The sequence below is a fragment of the Crocuta crocuta genome, unplaced genomic scaffold, assembly GCF_008692635.1.
Source record: "Crocuta crocuta isolate KB4526 unplaced genomic scaffold, BGI_CrCroc_1.0 scaffold36, whole genome shotgun sequence".
NCBI classification, from domain to species: Eukaryota; Metazoa; Chordata; class Mammalia; order Carnivora; family Hyaenidae; genus Crocuta; species Crocuta crocuta.
In genome coordinates, this window is record NW_027532203.1 from 19509770 (window position 1) to 19523118 (window position 13349).

Consider the following 13349-nt stretch of genomic DNA (forward strand, 5'->3'; position numbering starts at 1 on the left):
TTTCAAATGTACAATGTAGTCATTCAACACTTTCCATACAACACCTGGTGCTCATCATGGCAAGCATACTCCTCTTTGAGCCCCATCACCTATTTTACCATCCTCCCATCTGATATTTCTGCTTACTCATAGGTTTTGGTAGTTGTTGTTTTTTTGTTTTTTATTTTTCAAAGGCTTATTCATTTCTCAGATACAGAGCGTGGGCAGGAAAGGGGTAGGGAGAGAGAGGGAGACAGAATCTGAAGCAGGTTCTAGGCTCTGAGCTGTCAGCAGGGGCTTGTCAAGATGAGGGGCTTGAACTCACGGACCACGAGATCATGACCTGAACTGAAGTTGGACATTTAATCCACTGAGCCACCCAGGCACCCTTAGGTTTTGGTAGTTTTAAACAAAGCAGATCATACAGTTTTAGAGAATAATGAATTAGCTTTGATAGGAAACAGATACAACCAGGAACTATGCTCATCTGCTTCCCTCTGTTATCTCTAAGCCCAACCATACCTTGAGCAGTTGAGATTTGGTGATAACAATCCTTATACACATCTTTTTTTTTTCTCCTGGTATTTAAGATGAGAGGATATATAGTGTAAATGAGAGAGAGAGAGAGAGTATGTGTGAAAGAAAAACAGAGAGGAGGGCACAATGGATATGCCTGCCCATTTTCCCATCATTAAGACTAGGCTTTCAGGTTTTCAGGTGCAAGACTACAGAGATTTTATTTTCTTGGTGTTTTACTGAATTCCTACAGGATTTATTACCTATTTAATAAAATAGTCTCATCTTAAATACAAAGGTGCATGGGGGGGGGGCGCGCGTTTCAGTAGTGAAATCACACCTTCTCTCCATGTTGCCTGACCTTCCTGAGAAGTTAGTTCAATATGTAGGAAAGCAGAAAAATTAGTCTGACTTATTGAAGTATGGATTATCTGATACGGTTATTAAATCATGATTGGGACAGCGCAATAGAAGTTATTTCAAATTATGCATCACTTTGAACAAACTTTATTGAAGCCTTTATTGCATTAGCCCTAATTACTCACAATGATGATGCAGTGCTCCCTTGAATCAGACCCTTCGCAGTGGCAGGGGACTGTGGCTGATCGATAGCTATTGAGTAGTTTGATCACGAAGGCTGACCTGCCGGGGCAGCGGTGGCAGCCACGGCCATCCCTCCTTCCTGGTAGCTCACAAACTGACATGTTCTCAGTCTGGCCTCCCTCTCCTGCAGCTCGTCTTCTGCCTCTTCCTCCAAATCAATAACTTCATCATCAGCATGCTTCCCAGACTCCGAGAAGCTAAAAAATTGCCTTAAACAAAACATACCCTCCCCTTTACCGCCTCCCCGTACACACTTGAGCTAGAAGAGACATGTTTTTAAACCTCTGACCATATCCATTTCTCTCACATTATAATATTGATAAAATAAGGTGGGAAATGTCCCACTACCTTTTTTTTTTTTTTAGCCAAAGATCACCTATTTGCAAAAAAAATTATCTTAGGACTATAGACTGATTAATTATTTGGCAAGTATTTACCAACAGCCTACCACATGTCTGTCAAATGTTTTCCATTTGGTTTTTAACTTCCAAGATGGAGCATGTTTTTCTCAGATGTCTCCCGCCATGTCTGGTACTGTATAAGTACGCTGCTACTGTATCACAATAATTCATTTCCCTCAGTGATTACTTGTTGAGTATCTACTATGTGTCAGGGGCTGTACTAGATAAGTTAGTATTTATTATTATTTTTATTTGAGAGAGAGTGGGGGAGAGAAGCATAGGTAGAGAGAGAGAGAGAGAGAGAATCCAAAACAGGCTACATGCTCAGTGCAGAGCCTGATGTGGGGCTCAATCCCACTACGCTGGGATCATGACCCAAGTTGAAAGCAAGAGTCAGATGCTTTACTGAGCCAGCCAGGTGCCCAAGGCATTCATTATTTTAAAAGCAAAGAAATTTCTAATTAATTGAATTCTTAAAAAAAATATATACAATCTCAATACAGGATTTCTCAAATTAATTTTGCTTTCTAAGACACGCAGTTTTATTTTCCTTTCCTTTCTCCTCCCTCGGCATTTGTCTGGGTCTTGAAAAGCATTCTGTAAAAAGGATGACCTATTGAAAATAGGCCAGAAGTACTTCTAAATTCCCTTGCTTATAGTAAAAGATGAAAAAGGAACTCTAAAGAAAACAAAAATGAATTGTCTCATTAGAAATATATAAGACTAATACACAAGCATACACATAAATGAAATCAAACCAATATACTATTTACTACATTTCTACTGTGTGCTTTCCTATGGTTAAAGCATCAAATGATGAGTTTTTCTCACTATTCCCCAAAAGAATTAGGAGTCCATAATTAGGAAGAAAGAAATCTGCCTTTTCTAATGTTGAGCCTATGATAGAAGTGAGATTCCACTAGAAATCAGGCAGTAAATCAAGAAGTTTGGGTTCCAATTCAATTGCACGACCTCAGGCAGATGTCTGAATCTCAGGAGCCATCATGTGTGAATCACATGTGAAACAGCGTGTTGGATATGAGCCCAGGCTGTGTGACCCTAACTCTCTCAGGTTTGTGGGAATCCATTTATCTGTGGGGAGTGGAATCTCAGGAAGGTCTGGCCTCTAGCACCTGGGGAAATCTCTGGCTGGTTTTCTCCCCAAAGTTCTGCTTTGCAGCCTGAGACCCGGAAATGGACCAAATATATGAAGGTCTCACGAGGGTCTCATTTTAGCACTGCCAAAAATAAACAGCCTATTCCTGCATCCTGAAACAGGAGAGCTTTGGCTCAGCTCTGATTACCAGAGAGGCAGGTTTAAAAGTTTAATACCCACCTGTTTCTACGCCTTTTTGGCATATTTGTAAATGACTGAATGCAAACAGAGAAGCGAAGCCCATGGAAGCAGGAGGTCCCAAGAACACATTCTCTCACTCTGGATGGAAAGAGCCAAAGGGGAGAGACTTGGGGGACCACCTGTCTTTTGCCCCTGGGAAATATTGGTTTGGCAAGCAAAGGCGGAAACATACAGGCTAATTTCTAAATCCATGAAGGGAGGTCTCCAGAGCTTAGCCCAACAAGGTTGCATAAGTAATTATCTGTGTGGATAGTGCAGACCCAAACCCAAATCTTTCTCTCCAGCCAAGTGACCCCTTCCCAGAGTTCCATGCTTTACACCAGCTCCCATGCCCTGGACTATGTCCACATCACTCCCTCTGCCTGGACGCTTTCCCGCAAAGGTACCACCATCTGTCAAGTCTCAGGTAACTTCTTCTTCACTCACCTACATCTTTCCCTCTGACCTCTTCCTGCTTCACTGCAGCCATCATTTACCTGGCATTTCCACCAAGAACTTTTCACTTCACATCTAGCATGTGAAAGGTGGGTAGACTCATGATCACACTTGAGAGACCTTCCCATTCCTTCTAAGCAAGATTTCTCAAATGGCTGAGGAGAATAACATTTCCAAGAGATGTTAAGAGCTATTGCCAGAAAAATGGTTTTGTGGTCGTACGAGATTGTGAAATTTGGTGTCTCTTCCTCCTGGAACCTCACAGTGCACACTGATCAACTAAAGGCTTTCAAAAGCCCTATGGAAGAGAAGCAGGTATAAAACAGCATTCCCTATACTTGCTTAACTATAAAAATACCTTTTATCACAAAACATGTACTAATATTTTGCAGAACTCAATCTGGGAAGTGTCACTCCAAATACTTCCTTCTGCTATTTCAGTTGTGTGCATTTTCTAATTACCAGTAAGTTCCATGAAGGAAGCAGGTATGAAGACAAGCTGAGTTCTCCGCTCAAAGCAACCTGCTCACTCAGAAGATGAGTTTAGAGTGAATACCAATAAAGAGACTCCTTTTGGGTTTCAAAGCATAATAGGCATTTCTAAATACTGCAATATGCTTAACATTTATCAGTGCATTAATTCCACAATGTGCCATCATTCTGGGGCCATGAAGACAGCAAGAACCTAAATCATGGCTTCTGACTCTGAGGTATGTACAATTTCATTGTGAGGGAGAAGTTAATGGAAGACAGTTCTGCAGTCTCTGAGTAGGTAGCAAACGCATGGTACAGACACTACGTGCTGTGTGCATTCGGAGGAGGCTGGGCTTTGAAGGTCTATGGGATGGGGACAGGGGTTGTGGAAGGTTGTCCTCAAGGAAAGGTGTTAAGCCAAGTCCAACGTTTGCCTTCTCGAAGCAGGGAAAAATGTGGTAAAGTGGGGTTGGTGTAGGCACGGGAGATTTTGTGGGGAGCAGAGGAAGGCAGAGTATCTGGGGTGCCTGAATAAGAAGTTTATATTTTATTAACTGCTATCGAGGAGTCTGGTGGCTAATGAGGAACTCATGACATCATGGGGTAGGATGAATCAAGGCCTCAGGGAAACTGGCTGCTGTCTCCCAACTGCAGTGAGCCAGGGAGTAAATAAAATGCGGTGTTCCAGAGCATGGGTACTGGACCAAAGTTGGAATCCTAACTGCCCACAGGTGTCTGGGGGCAAGTTTCTCGACTCTTAGCTTCCTTTTCTGAAATGAGGACATAGGCATTTATTTCACAGACTTATTTTATGAGTTATATGAGACAACATATGTGAGGCCCTTGATGTGGAGATGAGGAATTACTAAGGCTTGATAAAAAATAATTAATACTGTTATCATTTAGTTGCTACTCACGGGCTTGTGTCCCCAGGTCCTGAGCTGATCTCTATCATTTCCTCCCACTTGAAATCCAGTGCTGAAGCATTCTCAGTGTCTGTGGGAGGTTGGCTACACAGAGAACTTATATTCAACAGCACGTGACCAGTGGGCCTTCTCCATGCCCACCGTCATGGGGGTGAACCTGAAGCATCTGAGAAGTGCTCACCTGCATCAGATGTTGCTGCAGAAGCAGCAAGGAGTGACAGCACTGGGGTGGGTGGCATTGCAACACTGTCAACTGTGGCTGGCTTCTTCCTGGTCATCATGGTGGATGCAGAGCCCTCGTTCTTACTGTGTGGTGCCGTTTGGTCCACTTTTAGGTGGGGACTTGGCATCCCTAAAAGAAAATAACCCCAAAGCTTTCAGTTACTTGAAAGGAACAGGAAAAAGACAACAGAAAACCTGAAAATGAGTTGAGAAAATGGTTATATCATCTGACCTCCTTCTGGTCCAACAAGAATGAAGTTTTAGAAAATGTAAAAAAAAAAAAAAAAAAAAACATGTTAGCAGTATGACTGGTTTTGGTTTTGTGGCTGAGATTGGTGGTGACAGCATTCCAGTTTGGCTGCCTAGAAGTGGGGGCACAGGCCCAATGAAGCAGTAGGATTTAGAAGGTACCCTTTGGCTTCTATGGATCAAGGAGCATATCTTCACAGAGGTTGTGCTGTGTGCGGTGTGAAGGGGAGAAGTGGGCCCCACCCTAGCTTCTCATCGCATCTGGCTGGGGAGGCCAGACTAAAGGAGGAGGAAAAATCAGATAATGCATAAGGGCAGGCTTGTGCGTTGTTTGTCCTAGGTGCTTGGGGAGTGCTAAGGAGTTAAGGATTAGTGTGGGGAGAAGCAAAGAAAGGCTTTCCAGAGCTCACGCTAAAGCACAAGGAAAAGGGAATGGTGTTCTCAGTGCCAAGAAGAGCATACACTAAGTCGTGGGTGGGGAGGAAGTTGATTCCGATGAGGGGCCAGTCTGCTGCAACAGAAGATGCCCTACAGGGTCTGGTGTGTGACGGCAGTCACCAGGCCAGTCACCAGGCCAAGTAAAAGTTGATCTGGGGGCTTTTCGGTCTCTGATTCTAATAAGCATCATAAGTCATGTCTTTGTGATGCTGAAAAGAATGCCTGTGAGGTGCCTGTGTAAAAGGGTCTGGACATTCATTCTATAATAAACTGTAAGAACTATTCTGGAAACTTGCTTCCTGGGCTCGAATCCGGGCTCTCTTATTTCTTAGTGCAATCATAAGTGACTTACTTAACCTCTCCAAGCTTTAAGATTCTTTACCTGTACAAATGGGGTGGAACAGTATAACCTCACAGGAGTGGTTGGGAGCATCCCTGAGCCAATTAATGTAGAGTGCTTGCAACAGTGCCTGGCACACAGTCCATGACATAGAAGTGCTTCCTGTTACTCTTACTCCTATTATTACCACGGTCAGTACTGTAGCCTGCTGCTTCCTCACGCAACTGAAATCAGCTGGCAAATCTGCTCTCTTCCCTGACTCGACCAAAGATTTCTGGGCACCTTCAACAGCCCTGGCTTCAGAAAGGTGATTCTCCAACCATCCAAGCCAGATGCTAAATCCAGGACCCATGGATCACCCTGGCCCAGCTGGACATCTTCTAACACCTGTCCACCACCCTGCATAGTTCTGCCGACAGCAGAGTTCACATCGAGGGTGCACAGGCCCCAGTATCATAAGTGAAAAAAGCACCAGTAACCATCTGAGGAAGAAAGTCATGCTGACATTTTCATTTACTACTACTGTCTTCCTACTCTCCATCCCGCCCTCTGAAACTCCCCCTCTTGTGCTGCAAATAACAATACCATTTATGCGTCATTGGATTTTATATTTCATAGCATTTTGACAGGGTAGGTAGACAGACATCAGATCTTATGACAGGAAGATTGCAAGGCGTGACCATCAAGAAATCAGGAAGGGCAGCAAACATGTATAGTATGCCTATCTGAGAGAAATGCAGGTGTGTCAGGGATAGGTTAGGCACACACGCATATAACAGGTAAAATAGAGAGTCACCCACAATGAGATATATGCAGTTAACAGTGGTTAACCTCAGGAAGGAGAGCATGGGAAAGATTGGTGAAGAAGGAGTTTTTACTTTTACTCCCTAGCCTTCTTTATTAATATTTTTAAAACCACAAACATCTTTTTTAAAAAATATTTAAACAGTTTTTAAATGTTTATTTATTTTTGAGAGAGAGAGAATGAATGTGCAATGAGGCTACACCTGTGAGCGGGAGAGGTGCAGAGAGAGAGAGACAGGATTTGAAGCAGGCTCCAGGCTCTGAGCTGTCAGCACAGAGCCTGCTGTGGGGCTCAAACTCACAAACCGTGAGATCACAACCTGTGCTGAAATTGGACGTTTAATGGCCCCTAAACCACAAATATCTTCAATTCTTTTTCCTTTGAGAAAGCAGACTTTGGGGGAAATCTAGAAGTCTTGGTGGCCACAGGCTTTGGGGTAGGATGATATGCTTGACCAACTGGTGGCTACCAATCTGAAATGGGGACAGCAGGCCCAGGTCTGATGGGGATCCCCCATTTCGGTGCTCTCTACGACCACTGTCATGCTTCTATTCAACGGATGCAGATGTGTCTTTCTGTAGCACGTCTCTGGAATGCTGAGCCATCAGAGGTCTGTTGGATAACAGCTCCTTTGGAAAACCCCACTAAAATGTTGTCTTTGTACCTGTGGACACAGGTTGGGCAGGTAATTCTTTACTCAAATTATGACATGCTCAGGGAACAAGTCATAAACAGGATTAGTAAGTGGATATTTAACTACCACTTGGGAACAAACTGATTTCAAGTCATTTTTGTTGTACCTATTTTCATGCAAATGTTCACAATCCAAATTAGTCTCAGTCCACATCATTTCATTAAAGTTCATTTGATCATACCTCTATTGGGCATACTTTGCTACTCAAGTGTTTATGTTAAAAGTAATAAAATGACACTTAAAAACTCTATCATTCAAATTGTCACTATTTAGCTGTCTTGAAAACCCCAGATAATTTAGGATTTTCTAGATTTTAGTACTGTTTGTTAGTTGCCATCCAATGAATTTGAAAACCAATTAGGAAAAAAAAGAGTCATGACATTTTCTCAGACATTTTGGGGTTTTGAGAGGATTATGAAAACAATCCCAGAAATAGCATACATGAACAAGTACAGTAGATAAGCTTTCAACAAAGACTAATCTAGTAGCATTTGTAATCCACAAAATCTGCCTGAGAGCACAGGGCTTGGGGGCCTAGGATGGGTGACCCCTCATGGGAGACAGCATTGGGCAGGCGGGCCACCCCATGTCTTGGTTTCCCTTCATTCCAGGTGGTAGCTGAGGCTCCATGGAGAGGTGCCCAAATGGCCAGACACATGTGAAATAGTTCAGAACCAAGTTCTCAGAGATATGGGGTGAGATATGGGGTGCTGGGACATTTGGAAAGTTTCTTCTCAGCATGGGCTGGCTTCCCTCTCTCCATGAGAGGGAGATAGATGTCTGAAGCCGGAGGTTCACCATTAAGGGAATCCAGATTTTGCGTTGTGCTGACTGGGTCATTGAGATGTGTCACTGCGACTTACCTGAGCAAATGTGAGCATGGCTTTGATGTGGGGAGGGATTGCTTCTCAACTCCGGACAGCAGGCTGTACGGAGAGCACACATGGTGGATGTATGTTCAGAACCTCCCTAAACCCCAACACGGGACAAACTGTACTGAGGCTCGCATGTTTGGAGGCCAGGATGTTTTTAAAGGAGGAAGTAACAATGCTAATAACTGTGTGGATCCAACATCTGTTCATAATTAAAAGACAGAGCCAAGAGGAAATTTTTTTAAAAAAGTTAAACCTATAGGAAAACATTCTGCTAATAACCTGTTGACCTCTATTGATACATTTTTTTTAAAAAAGTCTTTGAAACTGTGCTGTAGTGTATCGAGGGACAGTCACTCATTTTCAAAGGTAATTTCTCATAGACTACTTATCCCCTCAAACCTCTACCTGCACACCGTGTTTGCATTAGGGACTTGATTTATGGATTCCCACTCCTCCGATGCAGAAGCTGACTTCCTGTTGCCTTGGTTACTTGGAGCTTAGTTCAAGGTTAAAGTACTCCCAAATCAGAATCAGTGGCAGGCACTGCATCTAGCGGCCAGGTTATTGACTGCCCCAGGATGCGAAAAGGTCAGAGACCAAAGCACTGTTTACTGCCTTAAGGGTGAGTCAATAGCTTCAATATTTTGATTCCGTTTCCTCCAAAGTAGTAGTTGCTGTTCAATTACCTCTTCCCCAGGTTGTTCAAGGTCACTGGGGTCATGGAGGAAAAGCAGGGTCTATGCTGGCTGACTTTCCCAGGATCCCTTTAATGAGCTCTGTGACCTTGGATAATAAAAACCAGCCTCACCTTAGAGTAATTCGTATGTTGCTCTAGGCTTATAAAGCTACTTTATCTCATTTTCTTTTGGGGAACACAAACAAACATAAATCTTTGTAGGATGAGAACAGTATAGTCCCCTTTTCTAGATGAGAAAATGTAGGTTTAGAGAGGTTGTGTCACTTCCCTAAAATCACACAGCCAGTAAGAACTGGAAAGAACTAGATCCTGACTCCTAGACGGGTTCTCCTTTCACACTTTCTTTAAAACAAAGGGACTAATGGAATTATTACCTAGGGATCATATGTTCATTTACTAACATCCACTGCAGAGAGCCGAAGATCTAGAAAATGCTATGTGATTACTATGGTCTTGTTGAACACCTTAATTCATTTTTTAATTTTCCAATTTGCAAATGCAGGTATTTTCTGCTGAGAAAGCTTAGCCTGGAAAAGCAGGAAAGCCGACACCACTGAGATGGTGGCTGGGTCCTTCAGTCACCTGCCTGGCCCCTTTCACATTGCAGAATGCAGCGCTTGGCATGCACTGAGAGGTATATGGTATTGAGCAGTCAGTGGCTTTTCATCTTACAAAGAGTTTTGACATACATTATGCTAGTTGCCCCTACAGCATCTCTGTGGATGACAAAAGACAGATGGCGAAATTCCAAATGCACAAATACGGAAACGGAGCCACAGAGGACCAGGTGATTTGCCCAAACTCACATATCATGTGTGCAGGCATGCACACAAGGGATGTGTGCAGAAGTGGGAATTCATGCCTCTTCACTCAGTTCGATGTTGTTTTCTTTCCCTTTTGGGTAAACCAGTAAGTAACATATTTTTCACAAGACAAACCCTTAAAAACTTGATAATAATTCCCATTCTCATAACTGGTTGCTGGATTGTTCCATTGCTCTTTTTTCTTGTTTGCAAATGGACTTTCCTCATGGCACAAAGAGAGGTATATGTTACAGAAGAAAGTGAATCAAACACTAGCTAATATCTGGAGCACCTGGGTGGCTCAGTAGGTTAAGCGTCCAACTTTGGCTCAGGTCATGACCTCAGGGTTAGTGAGTTTGAGCCCTACACTGATCTCCGAACTGACAGTGCAAAGCCTGCTTTGGATCCTCTCTCCCCTGTTCCCCCCTTGTGCACGAGGCCTCTCTCTCTCTTTCTCTCTCTCTCTCTTTCACATAAATAAATTTAAAAAAAAAAGAAAAACACTAGATAATACCTTTAGAATTGGGGAAAATATTTTTCTGTGCCAAAGTCAATGAAAATGTTATTTTTGTATTTTCATTAACATATTCATTAATTCAGCAAGTATTTATTGAGTGTTTACCATACCAGGAATACAACACTGGTCAAAAAATGTTGAAATCCCTGTTTTCTAAGAATTACATTCTAATAACCTTGGGATAACATAAAGGTAATTGTTACTTTTTATAAGATCATAAGGTTTTTTTTTTTAATCATCAAAAGGCAGTGCCTCTACTACTCACTCATACCAGCATTTTTGGGATAGAGTTCCAAGGAACCAAATCGCAGCAAAGAGAGGGCACCCCTGTGAACATTAGAAAGAGACATGGTTTCCTGTGTTCACATGCATCTTTATTGATCAAGGTTTGGAGGGAGAAGCCAGGGCTGGATTTCAGCCCTCCCCTCCCCTTGAGCCAGTGCACTGGACAGTGAATATCCTGTTCAATCACAGTGATTCTATCAACATGTGTTATGTGACAAATGAGTTTTATATCGTTCTAGGACCTTGTAAGGTGAAATTCAGGCAAGGTCACTCTTAAATGGAATGGTATTCAGTGAGCCTAGACTTAATAGTTTTAAAATTCACAATTATTTGAGTGCCTACTAGCACAGCTTCGAAGATGTAAGCCTTGTATTTGCAGAGAAAGTTTAGAAGTGGAAAGTGACATAGGACAGAAAGACCTATGAAACTGAAAACCAAACAAGATAGGAAGCCAAATGAGTCCCTCAGGAATTAGGAGGAAAATGAGATCTTGGTAGGATCTGAGGCGGTCTTGTGCTCATCCACTTATTCATTCAATATTCATTAAGGACCTGTGTGGGCCAGGCACCATTAAGCATGGGGAACATGAACACTCATCTACTCAGGAAGACAGACACAGGTACAACAGCCCGAGAGTTGAGGGGTAGAATCCACCACTCGACGTGGAAGGAGGCTCTGCCAGGGATGGGACATGACAAAAGTGGAAGCAGGAATAATAACCTGATACAAGAGAGGTTGGGGATGTGTCATAAAAACCAAATACTGGGAGGTATGTTTGGAAAGACAGTTGGGAAAAATGATACCCACAACTTGTTGTTAGGTAGAACTAGTGCCTCTCTCCTCTATGTCTTATGTTGGACAGACTTCTAGCTTCTTGTGCCATTATTTGTTCATCTTTCTGACAATCTTGTCAGCAACTGCAACATTGCCTAGAGTTTGAGAACTATATCTTTGTTTTAATTCCCCAGCACTTAGCTTGATAGATACTAGATACTCAGCAGTGTAGGATGGATGAATGAACAGAGAAAAACACTTTTAGTCACAAACCTTCACTTCACACATATGCCTTCTTTTCTAAATCTCCTACTTCCAGGTAGTAGAGAGTAGAGGTGAAGGATACATTCTGTGGAATAAGACTACCTGTTTCACTAGCTATGTGGTCCAAGGCAAGTTATATCAACTCTCTGTGCCTCAGTTTTCTCATCTATTAAATGAAGCTGTTCTGAGGACTGAATGAGTTTACATATTATGGCAGACCCAAAATAGTACCTCAGCTCCCCAAAGATGTCCATATCCAAATTCCTAGAACTTGTGAATGTGTTATGCAATATGGTGAAGGAGAACTGAAGTTGAAGATGGAATAAATGTTGCTAATCAGCTGCCCTAAAATAGGGAGAGTATCCTTTATTACCGAATGGTCAAAAAGTAATAAAAAGTCCTTTAAAGTGGAAGAAGGAGGCAGAAGAGTTCCAGAAAGAGATGTGGTGTTGGAAGCAGTGTCAGGAAGATGCTACATTGGTGGCCTTGAAGATGGAGGAAGAAGGTTATACGTTAATGAAAGCACATGGTCTCTAGAAGCTGGAAAAAGCAAGGAAATGGACTCTACCCTACAGTTTCCAGAAAGGAATGCAGCCCTGTTGATACTTTAGCCCAGTGAGACCCATTTTGGACTTCTGATCTCCAAATATCCAAAATAGTGGATATTTTTTAAACAACAAAAATATATTTAAGCCACTAAGTTTCTGGAAATTTGGTACAGTAGTGATAGAAACTAACACATATATAAAAAAATTAAGGTGCCTAGCTATAATAAGCACTCACCTGTGTTAACTATTATTATTATTATTTCTAAGCACTATATTGTATTAATACTAATTATCTCATTATGAACTTACTTTATATGTTCAAGTTATGTGTCCCCTGTAAGATTTAAATTATCTAGGGAGGAGAGACTTTATATTTTTTTTTATATCTTCCTAGCATACGGCTGATACAAAGAAACTATTCAATAAATACTTACAGTCAATCAATTGTATCAGGGACAAATAACTTGTTGATATAAAAGTTAAGAGACAAAAGTTCTGAGACACTGAATTATTTGCAGGATCTACCCCATACTCACTGGATGAACTTGAGCAAGACTTGGAATCTCACTGAACTTTGTTTCCCTCCTGGTCAGAATCTCTTCTAGCTCTACTATCTGATTCCAAGCTTTCTAGATTCAGAGAAACTGCTAAACAATTGGATTAATTCTTGCTTCCCTTAATTTAGGTGTATAGAAATTGGCTGAGAGGATAATATTTTGTCCATTGGAACCTCACAGAGATTTATAACTTCAGAGTCTATATGTAGTAAATTCTAATGATGCATAAGTCAGTCTCTCCTGATCCTCTAGTGAAAAGTTCATGCCAGATGAAAGGTGTTTTCTAGAAGCACCCAATGAGATCATCCAGATGGAAATATGCTTGATATATCAGATATCAAAATTGCAAAGAGGAGACATACTGAGGAAGAGGTTTTCAAATTTCCTGCATCTATCTCAGGATGGGGACCTCTTCTTAGGGGGGAAAAGTACATATATACACAAACATACACAGAGAGAACACATTCTATAAACAGCTTAAAATTCATAGATACTTCTAAGCTCAGGTTAGAGCCCTTACCTGCCTAAGTTGATTCCTATATATGCATGCACGTGCACACACACACACACACACACGTGTGCACACCATT

At 41.9% G+C, this 13349-nt stretch overlaps 1 protein-coding gene across 1 annotated transcript in view; it reads right to left on the reverse strand.

Annotated features, from left to right (window-relative positions):
* SETBP1 (SET binding protein 1) overlaps window positions 1-13349 on the reverse strand; it is a 366730-nt gene that overhangs the window by 23353 nt on the left and 330028 nt on the right. The window contains 1 exon segment of the mRNA XM_077777651.1: window positions 4873-5043. Within this exon segment, the coding sequence (XP_077633777.1) occupies window positions 4873-5043 (171 nt within the window).